General features: G+C 43.3%; 2 protein-coding genes across 6 annotated transcripts in view; one reads left to right on the forward strand and one right to left on the reverse strand.

The window, feature by feature from the left end:
- The window catches only part of SMARCA2 (SWI/SNF related, matrix associated, actin dependent regulator of chromatin, subfamily a, member 2), a 121,447-nt gene extending 109,477 nt beyond the window's left edge, over positions 1 to 11,970 (reverse strand). Inside the window, exon 1 of one of the 5 annotated variants that reach the window (XM_042012966.1) lies at positions 11,821 to 11,970. The gene's annotated coding sequence lies outside the window, so the exon portion shown is untranslated. Of the gene's footprint in view, positions 1 to 10,337; positions 10,555 to 10,754; positions 10,827 to 11,820 lie in introns of those variants that run through there. The other 4 variants (XM_042012962.1, XM_042012965.1, XM_042012964.1 and 1 more) reach the window with 4 other exon arrangements.
- Positions 11,709 to 25,827, forward strand: part of LOC121657461 — a 42,781-nt gene continuing 28,662 nt past the window's right edge. The window contains exons 1-5 of the mRNA XM_042013187.1: positions 11,709 to 11,870; positions 12,035 to 12,433; positions 23,826 to 23,955; positions 24,993 to 25,069; positions 25,605 to 25,680. Coding sequence (XP_041869121.1) covers positions 11,709 to 11,870; positions 12,035 to 12,433; positions 23,826 to 23,955; positions 24,993 to 25,069; positions 25,605 to 25,680 — 844 coding nt within the window. The remainder of the gene's footprint in view (positions 11,871 to 12,034; positions 12,434 to 23,825; positions 23,956 to 24,992; positions 25,070 to 25,604; positions 25,681 to 25,827) is intronic.

Genomic DNA, 25,827 nt, shown 5'->3' on the forward strand with positions numbered 1-25,827 from the left:
AACCCTACCAAGCAGTAAGGCAGAGGTCTCTTGAACATGAACACTGGAAGGTGGTCACTGGCCAGTCTAGGCAGAACACTCCTGAAAACTTGAACACATCAAATAGCACTGGTACCTTTCACAAGAGGTATGATGTCCTGAAACTGGAAGGACAGTCAACTGATGAGGTAGATAAAGGCCTTTCTGGGATGGAGGAATCACCTGGGGCAAGACAACCTGCCACCCTCATCATGACTGCCCCTGTTAATTAAAAGGGAAGGGTAGTTGATACAGGTGACTCCCTTCTAAAGGGAACCGAAGGCCTGCTATGCAGACCAGACCCCAGCCACAGGGAAGTCTGCTGCTTCCCAGAGGCACGTGGTTCCAACACTGGGTGTCATTGGCAAAATCTGCTTTTTTTTTTTATCATGGCATGGTCTATCTAACAGTTGGTGTACTGATACATGAAGGGATGCACCTTTTGCAGTATGGAAAAAGGTTTCTAGCACAAGAGCTAGCGGGGCTCATTGACAGAGCTTTAAACTGGATTGGAAGGCAGGAAAGGATAAAACCATGCTTGCCAGTGATAAGCGATGGGACGGCACACCAAAACTTGAGGAACTGAAATCACTCAATCCGCCCCATGAGGTGTAGGCTAAAATGAAGAGCACGGAGAAATAAGCAAGGGGAAGCTTTGGCCCAGTGCCAGAAGTATCTGGCATAAATGAAACTCAGTGGGATGAGTCCTGTAACTGGTGTGCCGTGATGGATGGTTACAGGCTCTTCAGAAGGGATAGGCAGGGCAGGCAAAGCAGGGGGGTAGCATTGTTAATAATGGAGGGACAAGAATGTATGGAGCTTACAACTGGCTACAGCAGGGTTGAGACCCTCTGGGTTAAGATTAAGGTACAAACAAATAATGAAGATGTCATCATGGGAGCCTTCTATAGACCATCTAGGCACAACAATGACATCAATTCTTCAAGTTACTGAGGGACACCTTCAAATTTCTCATTCTGGGGTAATTCAACATGTCAGATGTTAACTGGGGACACCAGACAGCTAGCACAATCAAGTCCAGGAGATTCTTAAAACGCCTAGATGCTACTTCATGGTTCAAGTACTGAGACAGCTGACTAGGAAAGATGCTCTCCTTGACTTCATCCTTTTTAACAGAGAGGGTCTTACGAGTGACATGGTGATTGGTGGTCTTCTTGGCCTCAGTGCCCACAACGTAATCAAGCTTAAAATCTCTGATAAAAGGGAAAGTGCCAGCAAAACCCCAACTCTGGACATGAGGAGAGCAGACTTCAGGCTGCTCAGGGAATTACTGAGTAAGGTACCCTGGGAAAATGCTTTTGCAGGTGCTGGGATCCGTCAGTGCTGGTCACATTTTAAGCACCACCTTCTAAGGGAACAGGAGGAGGCAATTCCCAAATGTCAGAATTTGAGCAGGTGAGGCAGAAGATGGCTTGGCTGAGCAGGAATCTTCTTTGGGAGGTAGAGGCAAAAAGGAAGGTGTAGGCTCAGCAGAAGCAAGGTCAGGTGATGTGAGAGGAATACAGAGATGCTGCTCACCACTGCAGCAAGAAAATCTGTCAGGCTGAAGATCAGCTGGAGTTGAAGCCAGCCACAATAGACGGGGACAGCAAAAAGAGCAGATTTGAAATGCATTGATAGCAAAAGACAGTGGAGAAATAATATTGTCCTGTTACAGGATGAGGATGGTCACCTCACAAACAGGGACATGGACAAGGCAGAGACGTTTAATGCTTTCTTTGCCTCCGTCCTCAAAGCCAGTGATGGATTAAGGGGGTCCCAGTGCCCTGGGCTGGAGGACCATGGCTGTGAGAATGATCAACTCCTGGCTGACCCTGACCTTGTATGGGATCTGCTGCTCCCACTGGATCCCTGTAAATCTATAGGGCCCAATGGAATTCATCTGAGAATATTCAGAGAGCCAGCTGATGTCATCATGAGATCTCTCTCAAAGATTTTCAAATGGACTTGGGAAGCTGGAAAGGTCCCAATTGACTGCAAGCTGGCTGACATCCCAGTTTTCCAGAAGAGCAAGAAGGATGAGCCTGGAAACTACAGGCCTGGCAGTCTCACTTCAGTGACTGGCAAAATTATGGAGAAGATTATTCTGGGAAGTCTTGAAAAACACCTGAAGGACAACGCAGTCATCGGTCACAGCCAACACAGGTTCTTGACAGAAAAGTCCTGCCTGTCAAAATTAACTTACTTTTTTGACAGGCTAACCCATCTACTTGGATCAGGGGAAGCCAGTTGAAGTAATCCTTTTGGATTTCAGTAAGGGTTTCAATACTATCTCTCACAGGATCCTTCTGGACAAAATGTCCAGCACACAGCTGGATAAACACATCATGTGATGGGTGAGCAACTGGCTGATGGGCTGAGCACAAAGGGTTACAGTGAATGGGGTGGCATCAGGCTGGTGACCTGTCACTGGTGGGATTCCACAAGGCTCCTCCTTAGGGCCAGTGCTCTTAAACACAGTATCAGAGAATGGTTTGGGTTGGAAGGGACCTTTTAAGCTCATCTAGTTCCAACTGCTGTGCCATGGGCAGGTATACCTTCCACTAGATCAGGCTGTTCAGAGCCCAGTTCAACCCAGCCTTGAACACTTGCAGGAATAGAGATCTACAACCTCTCTGATCAATCTCTGCCAGTGGTTCACCATCCCCACCATAAAAAGAATCTCTTCCTAACAGCTAATCTAAGTATACCGTCTTTAAGTTTAAAACCACTGCTCCTTGTCCCACCACAATGTGCCCATATAAAAAGTCACTCTTGCTCACTGTTGTAAGGCCCCTTCAGGTACTTGAAGGCCACAATGGGGCCTTCCTGAAATATCCTCTTCCCCATGTTGAAAACCCCTGCTCTCTTTCTTCCACAGGAGAGGTGCTCTGCCTAACCCTCTACAACTTCATGGCCATCTTCTGGACCTACTCCAACAGGTCCAGGTCTTTCTTGTGCTGGGGACCCCAGACCTGGACACAGCACTCCAGGCAGGGTCTCATGAGGGAAGAGTAGAGGGGGAGAACCACCTCCCTCACTCTGCTAGCCACATTTCTTTTGATGCAACACAAGATGCAGTTGGTTTTCAGGGCTGGAACTCACCTTCATAAAAGACTTGGATGAAGGACTTGAAGGGATACTAGTAAGTTTGTAGATGATACAAAAGTGAGAGGAGCTGCTGACTCCCTCAAAGGCAAAGAGGCCCAACAGAGAAACCTAGAAAAACAGGAAGGCTGGGCAATCACCAACCATATGAAGTTTAACAAAGATAATTGCCAAATTCTGCACCTGGGATGGGGCAACCCTGGATGTATGGACAGACTAAATGAGATGCTGGAAAGTAGTGCCACAGAAAAGGACCTGGGGCTCGTGGCCAAGGGAAGGTTGAAAGTGAGTCACCAGTGCCCTGGCAGCCAGGAGGGCCACCTGTGTCCTGGGGGCATCAGGCACAGCATCACCAGCCGGGCAAGGGAGGGGATTGTCCCGCCCTGCTCTGCACTGGGGCGGCCTCACCTCCAGTGCTGGGGCAGTTTTGGGTGCCACAGGATAAGAGAGATATAAAGCTATTGGAGAGTGTCCAAAGGACGGCGACAAACATGGTGAAAGGCCCAAAATGGGAAGCACCAAGGAGCAGCTGAGGTAATTTGGCTTGTTCAGCCTGGAGCAGATGAGACTGAGGGGAAACCTCATTGCGGTCTACAACTTTCTCATGAGGGAAAGAGGAGGGACAGACACTGTTACTGTATCTCTTCTCTCCGGTGACGAGGTACAGGACCTAAGGGAATGGCCTGAAGTAGTGTCACTGGAATAGGCTCCCCAGGGAAGTGGTCACAGCACAAAGCCTGAGAGAGCTTAAAAAGCGTTTGGACAACATTCTCTGGCACATGGTGTGATTCTTGGGGTGTCCTGCAGAGGACCAAGAATTGGACTCAATGATCCTGTGGGTGACTTCCAGGTCAGGATATTCTGTGATTCTATGACTTGATACCTTGGGATCCTGTTTCCTTGCAAGTTGAAACAGAGATGCCTATGAAACTTCTCAGTTCAAAATCTACAGTCCTCTACAGCCCCACAACACGACCACAAAAGGAATAAAGGTATCAAATGTTCTCAACTGCAAACACCATAGCTTCCTCTAAGAGGCCTATGTCTGGCTGTATGAAGAACAACACACACTTACACACAACAAGTAGTTCTTATATGAGTCAATCATGATATTGCAAAATCTAAGACTGACACTCCCACAGCTGAGTTGCTCTGTACATTATAAGCAAAATTCAATCCATTTAACAAAGCAGATACCTAGCACCACCACCATCCAGAAAAACGCGCACAGAACAATCAATTACAAAAGTACTATCAGTACACAGCATCCTGAAATATCTTACTTCACAAAAGACAACTACCTACACCTATGCATTAAAATGGGTATCAAAATCTTCCCCTCTATTCACCTATCCACCCTATTTAAAATTCAACTTGTAGTTCTCATAAAAACTGGCTCCAGTCTCAGGCCCATTAGTTACACTGCCATTTACAAATACATTAAACATACCCTGTATGCAAATTTGAAAAATTTAAAATTCTTTCTGCTAGGATAACAAGTGTCCAAACTATGAAAAACAGTAGCTCCCAGAGGTGAATGTTTGCACTACGTGCAGCAGATTAAGTTCCTTCATCATCTTTCTTTGAGAGAAGATAAACTTACCCAATCTCACATAATTGGGAATTGTCTTAAACAGATTTGTATTCAGAGACTTTGTATGTCAAAGAACATGTGAAAAAAAAAAAGTAATTTATAAAATCTGTATCAAGGGAACATAAAGTACTGGAAAATACTACTTAAATGCAAGTAATAAATCCTGTCTGAAGACAGTCATGGAAATAAAGAGACAAAGCAATCTTCTCTGGCAACAGTAGTTCACAAAATTAAAAAAACAGGCACTGATCTAAACCAGAACGCAGTATGGCCCTCCCAATTAAGTATCTGTTCAAAGAACCAACCTGTTAAAAAGTTTATGGTTTAGCATGTTTCAAAAATAGTTTAGTTTCTATTTATTAAGTCTGAGATTGCATTAAAAAAACCCATATAAATTAGGCACCCTGCTCTCATTAAAATTCAGTAAAAGCTAGATACCTAATTCATTTAGGCCCTTATCAAAGTCTCATTAAAGTCAAAGCAAAAATCTACAAAAAGACAACAGGCTAAACAGTGCCCAAGCTCCATGCAGATAGCACTGGTATTAGTTTGGCTAAATTCTGGTGCCAGCAATGAAAAAAGCAGTATGAAGTCAACTCCCTGCCAAAGCCAGTGTTGACCTATTTATTTGGACTGCTTTTTATTGACTGCCCATTAGAATTAAAAAGCAAGGGGAAGGAGAGGCAAAAAAAGTAAATGTTTTCAACAAATTACAAGACTATAGTACAATGAAAAAAAATTAAAATTCCATTTTATTGTTCCAAGTGACAAGGCTGTTGGCCCTGATTCTCAAACACATTACATGTTGTTTAACTGTTTTTCAAGCATCCAATCTTACAATTTCAAAACACTCACTTAAGTAATATTACTCACATGACTTCAAATAGGACGGGTTTTTTTTCCTGAACTGTAATCCCTTACCACCTCTTGGATTTATTTAGATCAACATGACCAATTCTCTTTTGTGAACAGCCCCAAATGAACTACTGGCAACTGAATTAGTTGTCATGAATCACATGGTTCCTCCTGTGGTCTCAAAGAATTTCTCCACCTCTGCTGACACAACCAGAGCTAAGACAGGGAAATAAAAAAGGCACCTATCCTTTGTCAGAGTAACTTCAGCCAGATCCAAATACAAAGAAGAGCCACAAAACCAAGAGCTGAAAATTAAGAGAGACACTTAGGATCTCTGCTCAACTATTTCTAGCTCAAATGGTTTAGGACAGTGAATACCTACACTGTAAACAATTTGAAATAACAGTCACTAAGCATAAATATTTCTGCACTGTCATTTTATATACACTGAGAAAGTTTTGTAGATGTAAGTAATTCACTGTACAATAAGACCCCCACCAGTTCAATGTTTCTATTACACATATTTTGGTATAAACCTGCTACAAATCCAAAGGTAACAATGGCAGGGATTTTTTCGCATGAGGAAATATTAGCAGATCCCAAACGAAAACACAGCAGGTAAAAAACTATTTGCATTACTTTGGAATTCAAGACCAGCTGTACACCCAAAAAGATCCAGGGATTATAGACTGCTTTGACAGGGCACACACCAAGTCTAAGAACAGATGGAGCAGTAGGTATTTATAATTCTTCTAGCTAGTTCCCTTCACCATCCAATGTAACTTCTGCCTTTCCTCTCAACCTAAACTGAACCTCAGCCAGGATGTTTTGGCCACATCTCCTGCCTTGGATATGTAGTGAAAAATAAGGAAACTATACTGCTTAGAGCTGATCAAATATGGACCCAAACAACAGCCACAAAGATACTGAAATACTGACTGTAACTTTGTCTTCACAGAAAAATAGTTACAGTCTGCTTCTCCCCACACATTTCCAACTGAAGTCATGATTCACAGGTGGCTTTGAAAAGATAAACTGTAAACTTCTGATACACTACGCTAAAGGAGCTATCTTTATTATACTACCTTAGAAAACATGAAATTATACTGTCAGTGATTTGTACTACTTGCATAATCTGCTAACTATAATCAAAAGAATATGCTCAAAGTAGAAGAGCTGATTAATAATGACAGCAGCTCATCATCATAAAATAACTTATCATGCTTAAAAGCAAATCAGTGTTTTGTATTGTACAACTTCTGCATTACCTTTCATCATGATTTAACTATTGTCATTTGATTAAATGACGATTCAATCAATAAACATGTTCACATGAAATAACAAAGAATCAGTGAAAATACTCAAATCTTCAACTAATATATACCATAGTTATTAGTTCACGTAAGAGAAGCCAAACACACTAACAGCTGAGATCCTGTCTTTGTGCAGTCATGCATGCAGTGTCAGTGTAACTTGAAAACCTTCTGCAAGGGAATTTGTAGTTTAAAACACAAACCACAGAACCAGAAATGCTGAACCTTAATTACTTATCCAGACACTTAGGCCAGAAGAAAAAAACCTCTGCACATGACTTTAGCCGCATGTCTAGCTCTCTATCAGAAACTGTTGCAGGCATCCCAGCAGAGCGCACAAAACAGGTGGAATGCTTACACCAGAAACGTCATTGTGGAGTCATGTAGTGTAAGATCCATTTTCACATGCAGAGACAGTTTACTTTAGGATGACAGTCAGTACTCCTCACCTTGAAATATTCTTGTAGAAATTCTTATTCCTACTGCATAGCTGTTTCAGCTTTACAGGAAGTTCAACTTTTCTCAACTGCTCTAGCTTACAGCCTACCCTCTTAGGAAAAACTCACATCAGCAGCAAAAAATGACTGGCTAACAGCTGGGAGTTGAATGTACTCCAGACTGTCAAAAGGCATAATCACAAATCAGAGCGCACGCAAGTTAGGCTAAGCTATGCTGCCAGACTTTACTGTGAAGACGCCACAGCACAGACATATGATCCTTTCTGATAGCTTTGCTGCAGAAGACAGTAGCCTTCAGGAAAAGAGGACAGCTAGATAGCTGCAGTCACAAGTATAATTGCCATTAGACAATGCCCAAGATCAAGCCCGTGTTTGCTACATATGTAGGTTCCACTGTAAATTTCAGGCACAGAAAACTGATACAGGCCACTACTGAATGGCCATGGATTAAGTTTTCATACAGTGAGCTTTACTACGGGTATTAATCACAGTTATTGAACATTGTCTTCTCATTCAATTCTTTAAAAAAAGAAGCCACAATGAGATACAGGCAGAAGGAAAGGAATGCACCACAGTACTGACAGGCCTTGGCTCTACTTAAACAGGGAAGAAGAGGAGGAAGAAGGGAGAAGATTGTTTTAAATACAAGTTACTTGTGGGAAAGTATTGATGAAAACATACATGAAAAGTGTATAATTTCTGTAAAAATAAACTTATTTTTAACATTTTCTGAAAGGTCCCACCTCTAAGTGATCCACCTGGGTACTCAAACTCTGAAGTGATAAACAGGAAATATTCTCTGCCAAGTAGAGACAAACAGGAAAATGTTTATGCCTAATAAGTAATGACTTTACACGTCAGAAATAAAGACAACAATTTTCAGTGTTAGTCTTCTTATTCTACTATATTTACAAACTATCAAAAGATGTATTTAAGAAAGCTTTACTTTCTTCCCTTATTCATCCTGATTTATTTTATCTTGGAAGTAAGATATGAGCTCTTCTCTAATGCCAATTTTATGACAAGTGATCTTTATGCCATAATGTGTTTACTATTCTACTAGAAAATCAGGGAAAAAACCAAACTAGTCTGATAAAGTCCAAAAGTGATGGAGGTCCAGAAAACACCCTTTACACATAGAGAACTTTTCACTGCAGCAGGAAATACAAGAAAGTGTAACAGACATTTTGATGAGTAATTTGCAAAAATGTTCTAAATCATACAAAGAACTAGAAGTTTCCTTCTGAAAAGGATCACTTGTAGTTCACAGCAATATTACTCACCAGGACCACAAAAAACATTTTTTAAGTTGCTACTGTGAACATTCTGACCTTAACTTCAAAAGTCCAACAAAAACTGAGAAAAATATATCTGGAGATAGTAATTTCAAACACACCTTTGTCAAGAATATATGTAATGTAGTAAGTATGCCAGCTGAAGGACTTTTTGTCTTGTCAATTTTCAAGCCTCAGGTGCTGGTGAAAGCATTTTTCAAACTTGACAAGAAACGCTCACAGACCACTTCAGAAATGAACAAAAGAAAAGATCTAAGACTTCTTTGAACACACTCTTTTGGCACACGTTCTATGCAACACCACAGAAATACCAGTCTTAAAGCGGAGATATAACTCATGAGAGAAATAGTGTTTTTAACGAAGCTTTACTCTCAGCTCTGGCAAGTCCACATAGCTGTATGATGCACTCTAATTTTTAAAAGCTCACTATCCATACAGTCTTTCTGTTTTCTATTACTGAGATAGATAGATAGATAGATAGATAGATGAACAGATAAATAGATCTATATATATAGACACAAAAACCTGCCTTGACGCAAGCCTATCCTTCTGGTACACTACTTTTTTTTGCCCTTAGAATAACAAAAGGATAAAAGAAACAAAGTCAGAGACAGTAATAGGGCAATTAGATTCCCAAAGAGAAAGTGCGCCGGTATTTGCACAACAATAGTAACTTGCACAGAAGAAACTGCCCCACCCCGAACGAGTAACTGGTATACTACCAAAGGAATTAAATTCTGGTATAGTGTTTATCGTTTGGGTCTGAGGGGCTGTGGTTAAAACCACTTAACACTTTAGAAAGCTAAAGCAAAACAGGAGAGAGCGCAAACGGAACAACGCCGTGTCACAAACTCCAGATCAATTCTTCACTGAAAGCATGCAGAATACTTAAAGCGGTAAAAAACCCGACCAAACAAAAAACCGAAAAACCACCAACAACTTAAATTCTTCAACCGGTTATTTACTTGCATATTCACACTCACATAAATATTCATAAAAATACATCCTAAAAAGAACAGCGTTAACGTAAAGTTCGCTAAGTCTGAGTATCGAACATAAGAAGCAGATAGCAAGAAAAAACAAATTCGGTGCGATGTACGTAATCATGCAGACACTTTTACACTCCCTTTACTTGACCATAACGCACGCACAGGGAAAAAACAAAAATAAAAACAACCCAAGCCAATCGTTAAACTGTAACTTCAGATCGAGTTTAGAACAGCTGTAACTTTTCCAGCCGTGCGCAGTTTGCAGTTCCACCATTATAAATTTAAGAGGGGAGGAGACAACGTAAGAAACTCCATTTCTCCACGCACCGCGGACACAAGGAAAAGCCGCTGCAGGGGATCCGCGACCCGGGAACCCCGGGGGGCGGCGGGGCAAGGGCGGCCGCTCCTCCCTCCCTCCGCGGCAGCACCGCTGCTCTGCCCTTGGGTGCTCGGGCCCTGCAGGACGGGCGGCGCGCAGGCCTCGGCGCCGGGCCGCCCGCCACCTCCCCCGCAAAGGCGCCGGGGCGGGCGCGCACAACCAGCCGGGCCCTGTTTTCCCCCTCCAGCCTTTCTGGAAAGTTTTCTCCCCGGCCGACAGGCTGTAAAACGTCCCTGCCTGGAAATGCGGCCCCGCTGCCACCTTCTCCCGCCCCTCCACGAAGCAGCGAGTGCGCTGCTGACGGCGGTGTCCGCGCACGGCCCCGTACCTCGGCCGCAGGCGGGCGGGCAGGCGGGCCGGCGGGAGGGCGAGCAGCCGGGTCATGCCTCAGGGCTGGGCTGGGCCCGTCTCCCCGCCTCTCCTTCCCTCTGCCACCATGTCACGCCGACCAAACATGTCTGTGCGCCTGTGTGTGGCGGCGGTGACTTCCTGATCCGCCGCCGCTCGCACAGGCGGAGGAACGAGAAAGGCCACCCACCCTCCTACCGTGCCCCAGCCGCCGCCGCGTCCCGCCTCTGCCCCGCAGCGGCCCGGGGACGGGCTCCGCTGCCCGCCGGCCCCGCCCGCCAGCTGGCTGCAGCAGCTCTCTGCCGCCCACCTCGCCTCCGGCAGGGCACAGAACTTTTCCAGGTGCCAAACACCGCCGTCCCCTCTCCCGACATAGGGGCAAGCGACCCGCAGCTACCTGAGCATCCGCGCGCGTGTGCATCCTGGCTCCCGCCCGGCCGGGTTAAAAAAAAATAAATTTCCGCGCACACCGGAAATAAAACGCTTTTTTGCTTGGCAGGCGATTCCAAAATTCTAAGCGCATGTTTTGTGCTACTCTGCTTGGGGGTGGGGATGAGGAGGAGGGCGAATTTCTGCAGGGAAAACGGGAGGGGTACGACGACATGCAAGCTATTTTGGGAAGTAAACCGCGACACCTTTACAGCAGGAGTGACTGCACAGTTAAAAACAAGAGACCGAAAAGCAACAGGAGCCGCAGCCCGTCGGCCGAAGTCCCAGCCCCCGCTTCTTTCCCCCTCGCCGGTGTGTGCAATGTTTGTGACAGACAGACAGCGAGATGATCCGGATCATGGCCTCCCTGGCTCTGCCGGGGAATGCCGCTACTCTCCTCTCAGGCGAGACCGCTCCCCCACGCACCATGTTCCTCCCTCCCCATGCCTCCCCACTTCCCGTGGCTCGGCTGGGTCTGCGCCAGCGTGTGCCACGGAGCAGAAACAGCCCCACCGCACCGCGCTCTGCTACCTCCGGACACCCTGAACTTCACCCTGCGACCCCCGGCAGCTGCGGCGGAACCGCCCACGGCCCGTCCGTGTGGGCTGTCGCTCCCCAAGGATCTGTTTCTCCCGTGGCCGCCGTCGCCCGCAGCCCGTGACACGCTCGCTGGGCGGCAAGACCGAGAGTGCCGCTGACTCACGAGTCAGCCACCGGCGACTCCGTGGGGGTTCTGTCGCTCCCACTCCGGAGATACGCATCGTGATTATTCCAGAATAATACCAGATCAAAAGTTTCTTCTCTCCACCCACTGGGGGATATAAATATTGGGGAGGGCCGGGCGCCGGGAAAGGTGGGGAGAGGAAGCAGGTGGCACGGCAGCGCCTGGGACCGGCGGGGCCGTGCGCGGGGAAGGGGAGCGATGGAGAGAGGGAAGGTGGGCAGGGTACGAGCCGTCGCGGCCGCTGACAATAAAGGACCGTGCCGGGCACGGGGAGCTGGCGGGGTTGGACCAAGTTGCAAGTTGTATTTACCTTCCGCCCGGGCGGAGCACCGTGCTGATTGTCGCTCCTCTCCCCCTTCAGTGAGTCACCCGAGGCCAGAACCGGAGCGAGGGACTAGATTACGAACATGACTTCATTGGTGACAGCCATTCCCTCCTCTTCCTAAACTCCTGCCCCTCCTCCGCCCCCCCCGTCGCGGACGCCACTGCTCAGGCAGCGGTGTTCCCATTGGTTCCCCGGGCAGGGAGTGCCCGCCCCCTTGCGCAGAAGGGGCGGTTCTATTGGTTCTAGGAGCTGTCGCTCAGCTGAGAGGCGGGGGGCGGAGGTGTGCAGGCGCGCGCGGGGCGGGGTGCGCTGCGCTCCGCTCCCTCGCTGGCCGTGCAGCGGCGGGCAGCCTGCGCTCCGATCGGGTGCCGCCGCCGCCGCGCTCTTGCGCCCCTCCCAGCTCGCCTCTGCGGCGGGGAGAGAGGGGCAGGACTTCTTTCCGTACGAAGGCGGCGGCAGGGCGCGGGCGGCAGTCGCGGGAGTAGTTTGGGGAAGAGGTGAAGAAGGTGCTGGAACTGCGCCGTGCCTCTGCCCCGCTGGAGGGGCGGGGAGGAGCCAGCCTGACGGGTCTTCGGTCAGCTGTGTCTGGCTGGTGGGAGTGAGTGTATGTGTGTGTGTTTGTGTGTGTGTGTGCGTGCCCAGGGCGGGTGTCTCACTCCCCTTAAAAAAAAAAAAAAAAAATAGGGGGAAAAAGTTAGACTCCGTCCCCTCTCTCCAGTGGCAGAGGGTGCTGTCGTGGACGAGAGGAGGCTGCTGAGAACATTCCAGCAGAACCGGCCTGTCAGGCAGGCTGCGGCTCCAGCGGCAGCGCCGGGCTGCCCGCAGCTCCCCGCGGTGCAGGGCCGGGGCGGCTGCTGAGGCAGATAGAGGGAACCCGGGTGAAGAGCCGCGGTGGATCTCTTGTTTCTGAGGGATAGGGAGGGAAAACAGTGCAGTTACGTTTGTTCCGTCTTGCTTGCAACACTTGCTTCCCTTGGAGTAGATTTTTTACAGCTGGTTTGGAAGTACGCTTTCCTGTTCCATGTGCTGCTGCCGTTTTTTGGGTTGGTTTTTTGTTTGTGGGGTTTTTTTGTTGGGTTGGTTTTTTGGTTTTTTTTTTGATGCATTAGGTGGTTTACCTGGTTTGCAGGGGCCGCAGAGTTCTCATGTTTTTTGTACAAGCTATACCTGTTCGTGTAACAGGCGACTAAGTACTTTATTAAAATAATGGGCCCGCCAGTCTGAGGGGATTTTTTTCTTGAACGCGAGTTGTAGAGACAAAAAAAAAAAAAATACAGCCAGACTACCGTACATGGTGTTACATGTAGTTACATTTTCTAAGATCATGTCACATGGGCGGCATTTGCCATTTTGAAAGTAGTATATCTCCTACTGTAAATTTCACTTTTTACTGTGGGGTAAGAATGTTCATAGGAACCTAAGTAAAATCAGTAGCTACTACAGATGCTCAGGTGACTGAGTTTAACGTGAAGTTCCTCTTCTGTGGTCAGGTGGAGCAGTTAAAGGCCTGAAGCAGTTCTGGGAGCACCTTGTAGTCTTTAAGTGACAGGTATTGTTTACGTGGTGTTTAGCTTGGAGTGCTTTTTATTGTTCAATCATCAATTTACAGTGCTGGCAATATGATGCTAATTACTACTGTTCCTGTAGTTTTCCAATGTAGTCGTTAGCTTCATCTTATTTTTTATGTAAATGACCAAAATGCTGAAAGATAAGTGTGTAAGAATCAGTGCTAACTGGACAACACTAAGTATCAATAAAGTAAAAAGTTTAAAAGGCTGTATTTTCAGTTCACCATTGTCAGTGAAAAATATTTACTTGGGAACAAATTCAAAGAAATTGAAACATTCAAATCTTTATATACAAAATAACTTATGTCATCATGTAAATCTTTTGATCCACTTGTAATTTATAGCTTTGGTTTTAGCTTTGTCTTAAGCTGCGAACTGGTGTCTAAGAGATAAAAGAATGTAGTTAACATTCTTGGAAAATTATGCTAATGGAAATGAAAGTGGTAAAGAGATCCTTTTTTATTATCTCTTTTTTTTTTTTTTCTTCTTCTTAATACGCTTTTCTTAATACTGAAACTCTCATTAAGCAGTCATTTGCGTTTGTGGTTTGTTTTTCCTCCTCCATTCCCCAGCGTATGTCTGAGGACTGTTTGCCTTTTCTCTCTGCAGAAGAGAAAACAAACATTAAGTAATGGAGGGGAAGTTTTCTTTCAAGATGGCTCAACTGTTTGTTGGATTCAGCTGCACTCAAACCATTCTAAACCAGGTCAAGCCATTCTTTTTGTTAGAAAGCATACAGAAAAGAGAAATATAAAGTTGATCTTTCAGGCAAAAGAAAAAAGGGTTCTCATGACTCTGGGATAGAAGCAGCTATATTTAGTTAATGATTATATTTTTTTGGGGAAGGTTGCAGCAACCGATTTCATTTTGCGAGAGCGTGAACATGCCTGTTGCTGGTGTCAGTCTGAAGGCTTTTTCTTCTTGTGTTTTGATGAAGTACCATTGAATCTCATTGTAACTTGTACTAAGGGGATGGGAAACATGGGGGTTTTTTGTCAAGGGAGGCATGTTCAACTGATACAAAAAATCTTAATTGGAAGGGTGAGTAAGGCTTCCCTATGTGAGATTCAAGTAGCTGAAGCTTTGTGCATAATGGATATGTAAACATGATGAATAATCACACACTATAGTATAAATTTGTTTTTCCCCTATTTATTTATCTAACATAGCAAAAGGAAGAAAAGATGAGGCCCCTTAACTTGAATTAATGGTGTGGATGCAGCCAGTAATGGTAAAATGGCACGTAAAATTCTCGAACTAGATAAGGTACCACTACAAGAAGAGGTATGTCTTTGACTAGCTACATACGTTGTTGTAGAGCTAAAGCTGATTTATATGAAGAATGATACCAACATAGTAAGTCTGTTTAGAAACTGATGTATCAGTGGAACTCTTGCAGGGACACTTCTACCAAAAGGAGATCATTACCATCAGGGAGTTGCAGTTATTTACAGCAACCTCACCATTACCACCTTGAAACCCCTGCTGGAACAGTTAGTGGTGCTATTTCTGTGTTTGCTACCGATTGTTTGCCAGAGACAATTGCACTCAGTGCAACAGAAATAGCAAAAAAATTATTTTTTAATATCTCAGCCAGTTCGTAGAAGAATCCAGCTGCTTTAGCCTGGGTGGCCAGTGAAAAAAGGCTAAAGCTAGAACATTCCAAGATGGCTTTATGATCAGGCTTCTGCATGAAAACCAAAACAGAAGAAAAGTGTTTTTTCATGTGTCCAGGGAAATCATAAAGAAGTGAACTTGCCATCCACAACTCCATGGGCTCTGATGGGATATGCCCATGAGTGCTGAAGGAAGACATGATTGCTAGGCCCCTGTCAGATCTTTGAAAGGTCATGGCAGTCAGGAAAGTTGCCAGAGTACTGGAGAAAATCAAGTACCACCCTGGTCTTCAAAGCAGGCAAGAAGGAGGACCCAGGGAGCTACAGGCTAGTCAGTCTCAACCCCTGAAAAGGTGATGAAATGTTTCATCCTGGAGGCCATGTCCACACGCGTGATAGACGAGAAGATGATGAAGGGTAGTCACGATATTTAACCAACGTGATTGCCTTCTGTGCTGAGACAACTACCTGGGTGGATGAGGGAAGAGCAGTGGATGTTTTGCTGGACTTAGAGCAAGAGTTTTGACGCTGTCTCTAGTGATATCCTTGTAGGCAAGCTCAGGAAGCATGAGCTGGATGAGCGGACAGTGAGGTGCAGTGAGAACTGGCACCTCGCTGTCTGCTCATCCAGCCCACGCTTCCTGAGCTTGAACCGCAGATCCCAGACGGTTGTAATCAGTGGCACAGGGAGGCCTGTCTCTAGTGGTGTTCCCAAGGGTTCAGTACTGGTCTGGTATGGTTTAACTAGTGCATCAGTGACTTGGATGAAGGGGCATATACCTCCTCAGTGATGTTCACTGACGACACAAAGCTGGAAGAAGTGGCTGATATCCCAGAGGCTGTGCAGACCTTCAGAAGGACTTCAGCAGGTTGGAGAGGTGAGCAGAGAGTATCCGTCTGAAATTCAACAATGTGTTCAATTCTGGGCTCCTCAGGACAAGAGAGACTTGGAGCTGCTGGAACATGTCCAGTGGAGGGCAGCAAAGGTGGGGCTGGAGCATCCCAGTTACGAGAAAAGGCTAAAGGACAGGGCCTGTTCAGTCTGGAGAAGACTGTGAGAGGATCACATCAATATGTATAAGTATCTGAATATCTGACAGGTGGACGTCATGAGGATGGAGCTAAGCTCTTCTCTAGTAATGCTGAGTAATGGGCAGAAGCTGGAACACAGGAAGATCCACCTGAACATGAAGTTCTCTACTAAGTGAGCACTGAAGCAGGTTGCCCATAACAGCTGCGGAGTTTCCTTCCCTGGAGTACTCAAAAGCAGTCTAGACAAAATTCTGAGTACCATGCCCCAGGGGATCCTTCTTGAGCAAGGAGGCTGGTGATGTCCAGTGGTCTTCTCATGACCTGTCTGTTAAATGGGAACAATGCATTCCCTGAAGTAGGTGAATCCAGGGGGGAAGGTTACTCTTTAACCATCTGTTGTTCTCCAGTATGTAACGAAATGAGTGTACCATACTCTATTGTTGTATGTGGAGTGTGTCTCAGCCTGGTATGATTGAGAACAAAGTCAATTGGAGCTGGTTTGAGCTTTTCCTTCTCTTGTGGAAGAGTTAATTACTACTTAATTTAAAAGTAAAACTTATGTTCAAATACAACTTTTATGAATGTGCTTGGTACTCATGCCCCTTTTCCCTTAGCCTCTTTTTTATGGAGACATGCTCATCCATCTGCATTCACAGGTTTAAAAGATAGAGCCTGTTTCAAAGTAGCTTCATTTGCTCTAAACTCTCAAGGTGTTTTTGTGAGTGTGATGTTGAAAAGACAATATTCAGGTGAGATCTTTTCAAGGCTAAACAGAGGGTAATAACAATCTCCTTGGTCAAAAGAGCCTTTCTAAATACATTCCATGATAAAGCTGGTATGTGAGAAAGGTGAGCTGGCTTGCAGAGATAATGTGTTACTGTTCTATTCATTTTGTGGTCTCTAAAGTTCTGGAGTTTGGTTTACTGTCATGTTTTATGGAAGAGGGGAAGCACATGGTGGTGTTACCTCTTTCTCCCTTTGTTCTTTTCAGGCTGCCATTGTACTTCCCAAGCAAATAGTCCCAGTTTTGTGTGTATGTTTTTACAAGAGTAACACTCTACACCTGATTTTGTTGAATTTTATCTTAATAGTTTCTGAGCCTCTGCAATTTCTCAACATCCATTTCAGTTCCAATCCTCTCTTCTGAAGTGCTCGCCAAATCCCACTAGCTTTATGTCAGCTGCAGATTTTGTAAACATACTCATTACTGAAGAAATTTAAAAGACTATTAAAGAGAGCCATGCACGGAATAGATCTCTCTGGTACTCTGATGTGTCCTCAGTTATTAGGCATTCATTCCTGGGTGTTGACCTGTTGTTGTTCTGGCATCCCGTTATCTTCATGTGTGCATGTAGTAAGATGATTTGTTTTCTAGTTCTGGCTCTTCCTGGCCTGTTGCACAGCCTTCTGGAAGCGGTCAAACGTCTTTTGTTCAGTGGAGCAAACCCAGAATTCTCAACCGAAGCCTGATTTCTTAAAGAATCCATTTTGCTGTTCTTCCTGTGGTTAATAGCGCTCCTATGACAAATGTGAATTTGCCCATCTTTAAACATTCTCTGAGTTTGCCTCTTGAGTACAAGATGCAGGTAAAATCTCTCATGATTAACTTATTCTGGTGTTCCTTTTTAGAATCATGCTAATTACTGGGCAGTGTCAGAATACATAAAGAAAACTACCACTGTAGAACTTTGAATAGATGAGATCGGGAAAAATAATTTCTTTGCTGTATGATTACAAAGACTATGCTGATTCAGTTTAGTCCAAGTGAAAAGCAAGTATCAAGGACAATGGGTTTTTTCTTCAACTAGGAGTCAAGTCAAGCCACTATTCAAAGAATGGCATATATTACATACATGTAATGTATGTTCTAGGTTGGAATATGCTGTTAGGTTAGAAAGGAAGTCTGTTTAGGCAGTGAATATTGTCGGCCTTTGAAAAGCGTGACTTGCACTGAAAGTTCTGTATAAATCACAGCTGCATACCAGGGAAATCTTACATCTGTTCAATTAGTAGAATTTCCCGTAACTTGTTTTTTTCTCCTCCATGCACTTTTCGTTCCTCCAATCAAGTTTGAGTTGTGTTCCTCTCTTTTTTCTCACAAGTGTTTATCTTTGCACTTTTCACCTTCCTTTTTACAGTTACCTAATTTTTTTCATTTGCTTTATGTTTTCTTCCAGAATGTTTTTTTCCTTCATCAGTGCTGTTTAAGCCAGTGTTACTCACAGTGGAATTACATTATGTAAAAAATACTTCTTTGTGTAAGCTACTGCTCACTGTTTAAACAATGTTTGAGAGCCAATTATGACTGCTTTCTCCTCTTCTTGAACAATGGACTTGGTTTTGCCCAGATACAAGCATATTTAAGACAGTAGAATCTAAGTAAAGCTTTAAGTCTTTTCAAATTCTTAGAATTTGGCATGACTTTAACAGGACTTTCATCCTCCCTAAATATGTGTTTTTTCTCATACTTAACTTCATCATATGAAAGGGGATATTCTTGTCCTGGCAACCAGGAAAATAAAGAGCACAGACAAAAAAAAAAAAGTAACTCTACTTCTCATTCTCCAAAGAGAAAATGTAGCGATTTTTTTTGTTGTTTTCACAGTATTTTTCCGGGGTCCTGTTGTCTGTTTCATATGTCCTTAGTTTTCGGATTATAAGGTTGTGAATCCACAAGCGAGGCACGTGTTATATCAATATTTTTTTTTAAATTCTTAAGCAGTAGAATATGTTTGCAACTTCTCAGTCATGGTATCTGTTTTCACATAATACAATAGCAACTGAATACAATTAGAACATACTGGTAAATTTTATAAGTCAGTGCACTGTATTGAAGTATGTATATGAAGTAGCAGAATATGTTAAGATTCTCTCCTACCCCAATGTGTAACATTTGAGACAAGTCCTGGAATGTCTCATTAGCCTTCTTATCTCAAAAATGTATTTTATCAAAAATCAACCTGGTGAGTATGATGATAAGGGAAAACAACAGTAAAATGGGGAGGGAAATGGTCTGTTAAGAGAGGATTGTTTCAGTATTTTGTTAAATATGTTCTCAGTGTGCAAGGGCAATTTTATTGGGTACCCTAACACAGTTTTCCTAGGTGAGTGACTGCTCTCTGCTCAGTTACACAATTTGATCAGAAGTACCAAAGGCAAATAGCAGATCTGGGATGCGTAAGTTTTTCTAGAGGCTATCGAATACCTGGATAAATTGGAGCTATCTCTGCTGCTACTCAACTTGCAGAGTAATCACAAGATAAAGCCTTAAGGGTGTTCTCTCTGTGCTCCCCTATGAGCTCATTGCTAACTGTTATAGGAGGTATTTTTATTTTCAATTTATACTTCTTCCTTACTAAATCAGATGCATGAACATGGAATACAGCTACTCAAGAAGGAAGATATGCAATTTAAAATGTGGAGTTTTGAATTCAGCTGGCCTTGTCAATATGCAGACTTTTTCTAATTTAGTGTTCACACTCTGGTTAGGACATAAGAATAGTTTGCTTCTGTTTAAAGCTAAACAGATCTTAAAGCTAAAAGATCTTAAAAATAAATCCTTCATTGTGGGATGGTGTACAGGACAGGCCATTCAGCAGTGCCAATGGAAGAAGTAGATGTCAGCTTTCTGCCACTGTTGTGTTAGTCACTGCTTCTAGTGATCTGCTGACACAGCAATTCATATGACCACTCTTTAACACAGATAAATCGGGTTAATTTTGACTGGTAATGTAAATTGGGTGTGGTGAACATGACCCAGCCATGGGCACTCACAGCCCAGAGAGCCAAACGTGTCCTGGGCTGCATCCAAAGCAGCGCGCAGCCAGCAGGGAGGAGCCCTGCCCCTCTGCTCTGGTGAGACCTCACCTGCAGTGCTGCAGGTGGTCCCAGCACAGGAAGGACATGGACCTGTTGGAGTGAGTCCAGAGGAAGCCACCAAGATGATAGAGGGGTGGAACATCTCTCCTGTTGGGAAGGGCTGAGAGAATTGGGTTTGTTCAGTCTGGAGAAGAGAAGGTTTTGAAGTGACCTCATTGCAGCCTTCCGGTACCTGAAGGGAGCCTGCAAGAAAGATGCAGAGAGACGTTTTAGAAGGACAGGTAGTGACAGGCTAAGGGGGAATGGTTTCCAACTGAAAGACAGGAGGTTTAGGTTAGATACTAGGAAGAAATTATTTTCCTGTGAGGCTAGTGAGGCATTAGAACAGGTTGCCCACAGTAGCTGTCGACGTCCCATCCCTGGAAGTGTTCAAGGTGAGTTTGGATGGAACTCTAAGCAACCTGGTCTAGTGAAAGGTGGTGCTGCCCATAGTAGGGGTTGGAACTAGATCATCTTCACGGCTCATTGCAATCCAGACCATTCTATGATATGAGCCAACCCATTGCATTTTGGCAAAGTAATGCTGCTGCAGGCTGTGTTTTTGACATGTTACAGAGAATTCCATTCTTCACAAGAAATGTGATGGGTGAAGGCAACTTTTAATCCAACAAAACAGGTGATTCCAGAAAGAGTCATCCAGTCATAAATGGGATATCATAAAACAGATAAATAATTTTGTGAAAAAATTGTGAATTCACATAGTCTGTCTTAGCCAGGAACATTTCTGTGTTAAGAAAATACCTGTGTTCCTTTTAGAAACCCTAATGAGTTGTTCAGCCTTTTTACATGTTTTGTACTGTATTACATGTAAATTCTGCTACTTACGTTGCAAGGGTTTTGTGTTCATTGTAGCAGTGACTTTGCCTGCTGTCTGTGAGCTAGAGGCTGTTTGGCCTTTGCCATCCTGTACGTGTTAAACTTAGCAGCAGTTATGGAGCATTGTTTTAATACATGATGTTTTAATCTACCTGAATCATGTACGTGAGTTAACTCACAATCAAGTTCTTGACAGCTTCTGGGTAGGATAAGTGATAATGATACTTACTGTCCAGTTTGTCTTGTGCAATAAATGGTAAGTTAGCTGAGACAGCTAAGAGATAGTTAGCCTCTGGCAAAGAAAGTTCTCAGAACAGCTGTAACTACATACTATATAGCTTGGAAAATGTTCATACTTTCAGAAACTTAGGTATAAATACAGGAAAAAAGTCTGTCGGTAGATGAAATTGTGAGGCTCAGCACAGATTATTCTCACCAGCTTTGCTAGAGACCTCCTATGAAAATTACTAAACTATTCAAGGTTCTACTAGGCTCAAATAGTGCTCCTCTCATTACAGCTCTGACACAAATTTCAGTAGTTTGAAATAAAATATTTTAATAGGACATTACCCCATGGCTAGGCTTCCTCTCCCATAAATCATAAAACATTTTCCTGGAATTGGCCCATTAGATTCTGAGTTGTTTGCGGAGAGTAAACTACCAGGTCTAAGTTTGATAGTGCTGTTCCAGTTTAACCTGTGATAGCTGAGGTGTGGACATGGCACTGCTTCTTAAGCCAAAACCACAGAGTGGTTTTTGCTGTGGGGCTTTGTGGATGTCTATGGATATGGAGACTCTGTTACTGCCAACTTCACAAAGTCACCTGACACTTTCCATGAAGAGAAAGTACAGCCTGCTGAAAGAGATTTTACATCATGGGACACTCCATTGTCCTGGCTGGCAGAAGGCAGAATGGTCTGTGTGTTAGTAATGTCTTCAACTGCTGCAGCAGTTTGCTGCAATGCTTATGAGTCAGAGCCCTATATCTCTTGCCATGCACTCTTTAATGCACAGGTGGAATATAATATATGTGTGAAACTGTTATCACAATCAAAACGTATTCTGGTGCACCTGATTGATTTTTTTTTTTTTTTTTTTTTTTTTTTTTTGACTTTTAAAAGGCTTTATCAGTCTGAAAGCCTCTAACTGTCTCAAATGTAGATGTATGTAACCTAATGGTCTTCAATTCTTTTCCTAAAACAGAGAATAATCAGAATTATATTTTAATGAAGAACTGTTAGTGGGGTTATAAACTTGATTATTTTAATGCTTTTTGTAACTAAAGGAGCAGTGTTAAAATAACCCATTTCTGATGAGAAGATACTCAGAGGAGTTAGAAGCCGGTCACACAGAACTTAACGATGGTTTTCAAATATTTGTGTTATCAACTGTCACAAAACAGAAATTGTTTTCCTCCTTTCACTTCCTCTAGAGTGTATAAAACACATGCAGTTAACCAACCATTCTAAATTTCTGAAAATTTACAACTTACTAAAAAAACCTGGGACTTTTCTGCAAAATTAATGAGGACTTTTTCCACAATAAGGTTTGTATAGAATGACTTGCTTAGAGCAATAACAAAATAGAGCAAAACAACTGTCAGGTTAATCCCTGCAGCAGGGAGTGGGAATCTGGGAAAAAGTTGTCATCACTTGTTATCTACCTAGTTGCAGAGGTGTCATAAAGTGTCTTAAATGACCTGAGTGTACTTGAAGAGTATTAATACTAGACAACGAGGAGAAAGATGCAACTAAATCTTAACATACTGGTATCTGGAAGAAAGTAGATAAGTTTAATAGCTCAGAGTTCATTTGTCCAGGATAAAAGATGAAAGTATCAAGGAAAATAAGCCATCATGTAACTGTGGATTTGTGCTGGAGAGGTATTTGTCTAATAGAGACTTAACTCGAGTGCACTTGCTAATTTCAGTAAATATAAAGGGGTGCATTTAAATGGGTTATCTCTGATTAGAAGCTTTGAAAGGCAATGTGATTCCACTCCATGGAAGCCAATGAGCTAGGTAAACTTCCACTCCTTAGTTACAAAGAGCCTGATATTAATAATCTGGGTGATGACACTAGGTTGATATGTTGTTATTATTATATTGTCCATAATGCTTATAATTTTGTCAGTTGTTTCCTGTATTATTTATTGGCCCATTGTATTTGCTTCCTATTTATCAGGGCAAATGGATTTTTCTAAGCATGTCAGGGGTACAATCCTCTGCCTCACTATTGCCTCCATGCATTCTAATGTGTGCTAACAGTAACATTAAGGACTATGGCTGTGCACCTTTTGCCCTTGACTGCCATCTGCCTTTTCACCAGGCCCAGTACTGTGATAAAAATTATCAAGCAAAGCAAGCTGTCAGTGTGGTATGCCTGGGTATAAGTGTAGGTTGACATTTAGGTTCATGGGTGTTAGTATGTGTGGTGTACAGATTGGTAAGCAGCACACGTGCATAATTGTATTAAACTTGCTCAGGAGGCTTTCAAAAAATGCAGAGAACCTGCATTCTGCTGCGGCACCTCCAAGACTGGATGCATTAAGAATAACTAACAAGGAAGGAAACAAATTGTGAATGGATAGGTGCAAGCAGACTGAGATAGAAGAGTAATAAGACAACCATCCCCACAGTGACCAAATAAAGTGACATTTAAAAGTTAACTGGAAACACGTACTGGAGTGCTGTGTAAGAAAACCCCAGGGACAAGGAAAGAAATACAATCACTTTCAAAAAAACATGCTAATATAGCCCTACATGTAAGGGATATAATGACAAAACAATCCCCAAGCTAACAACAGTTTAATTGGAGATGCAGTTGCGTAAGCCTGAAACAGGTATGAAACATGTGGAAATCTCTAGCAAAGCATTCGTTATCCTGCACCACTGTAAACAAACCAAGCTACTTCTTTTGTCATTAGAAAATTATTAGGGGCATTATTGATAAATTGGGTTAATTGATAAATTGGAATTTATTATCATAAAGTTTCTTGTTTGTGGAAGAGGTGATAATGGTTCAGGTATCAGGAAAATTGTTTTGAAGTAATGATTAGAGTTCTGTCTCTCTCCTTTCAGCTCTTCTTCCCACATTACTCCCACTATAGTCAGCCATCGCCCTACCTGTCCTCCGTCAGGAGGACTTACAAGAGACTAAGCTTACTCCTTCTGCCATGGTGTAGGACAACCAGGAGAAGAAAAGAACTCGGTACTTTTATTGATCCTGTTTGCTCCTGCTTCTGCCTTGCATCCCTCCAACTCTTTCCTCAGAAGCCAAGGTTATGCAAATAGGAAGTAAAACTAACTCTTCAGGTTGTATAGGTTGCTGAAATAACTGATTATTGCTGTCTTATTCCAAATAAAGCAGATAATCTGCTAATTTGCTTCCTACTTTGTTTGGGCAAAAAGTTGTTTTTTTCACTTGTGAGAGACTGAACAGGCTGCATTTAGAATCCAGGAACGAGCTACGTTCAGAGCAGTCTAAATAGAGATTGCACAGGCATGTCTGTTTCTGAAGCCACTACACAGAGGGAGGATTTCCGGAAGAACCCCTGAGAGCAAAGGTGTGGCACAAATCCTTGCACAGGGCAGATCCAAACTGGAAGGTTAACCCTAAAAGCACCAGCAACATGTTAGATTCAGAAACCATCCCAAAAGTTAAATAGAAATTGTCCACTTAGAAGCTGATTGGCTAGTGGGACAGACTCTAGCTAGTCTTGTTGCCTGGGAAGTTTACCTACAAAATCTGTGACTCAGCATAGACTTTTTAAATAAAGGAGTTGGACCATGTGCGTGGGTAAGGGCAATAGCAGCCGGCCCAGTTAGCAAAAACTCATGGACTGTTGAAGAATTAAGTCAAATACACTGGAGACTGTGGGTTTCACTTGTACATAGTCAGCATCCACAGAGAATAACATTGACAAGATGTGAAAATCTATTACTCTGGCAAATCTAGAGATGAGGCTCCATTATCAGCGTCAGTGATGTATCCATTGCTATTCCTTGCTTCCTGTACATCACCCATTAAACAGGCAAAATTTTGGCCATTTTGAAGAATGAAGGATCCCCCCCAAAATATTGCTCCTTCTAAATACCCATTCTCTTTCTTATACCTAGTTCCTGTGGGTTCAAGTGGGGATTTTTTTGTTGTTTTGTGGGGCTTTGTCCCTGTTTTTGTTTGTTTGTTTTTTGTAAATCTGCCTTAAAATACACATGAAACCTGATGACTTGCATCTGTGTTCCTAGCTGGTATGTATGGTCTGCCTAGAAGAAAAATGGCTTTTTTCTTACATGAGGGGGAAGCTGAGGAAGCACAAGAGAAGGTAAGAATAAGAGAAAAGTCATAATGGGAATAAGAAACAAATCAAGTTAAAACTAATTTATGGGAAAAAATTCAGGCCAGGGAATGTGAAATGGAGGTTCCTGGCAGTTAGTGGAAAGCCCATTTGACTGAGCCAGTTCTTTTGCCTCCTCATGGCTGCTGCAGGTTTTTCTCATAGCTGGCATGTAATGTCAAAACGAATTCTATGCTTTGTTTCATCTGATAGGTGTACTTGGAACCTCCTGAATAAGCAACCAACACAACCTCGCACAGAAGCAATTATGATTGTAGTTGGTTAGAGGATGATCTTAGGGATAAAAAAGACTCAGTAGAGATTGTAAACAAGTACCATTTTTATCATGCTACCATGGCTCAGGTACACTATTAATTTTTTTTACGGTTAAAGGAGTGTTATACCTATTTAAGAAACAAGTGCCTTAATGCTGCTGCAATTGTGGAGAGGCTGAATTGAGGGTTAAGGCAATCCACCTTCAGAGATCTCAAATTTCAGTCATGATGAAAGTGCTTTTTTCCAGGCATGGCTTATTCAACCAAGGATTACATTGTTGTGTAATTTTACTCAAGAAACAGCCTGGCTATTAGGAGACACTGGTGAGTAGAAAATTTGTTGTTTAAAGGATTGTGATTGTGATAGTTACCACAAGCCCTGCAACACACCATACAATCAGTTTAGGAATGGAGGTCTGCAGTTATATTGAGGTTTGTATTTGATGGCCAGGCTTTGCCAGAGGCCCTCTG

This window comes from Corvus kubaryi, unplaced genomic scaffold (genome assembly GCF_017639235.1).
Source record: "Corvus kubaryi isolate FWS band 111438036 unplaced genomic scaffold, C.kubaryi_AGA036_p1.0 split1-37296, whole genome shotgun sequence".
NCBI classification, from domain to species: Eukaryota; Metazoa; Chordata; class Aves; order Passeriformes; family Corvidae; genus Corvus; species Corvus kubaryi.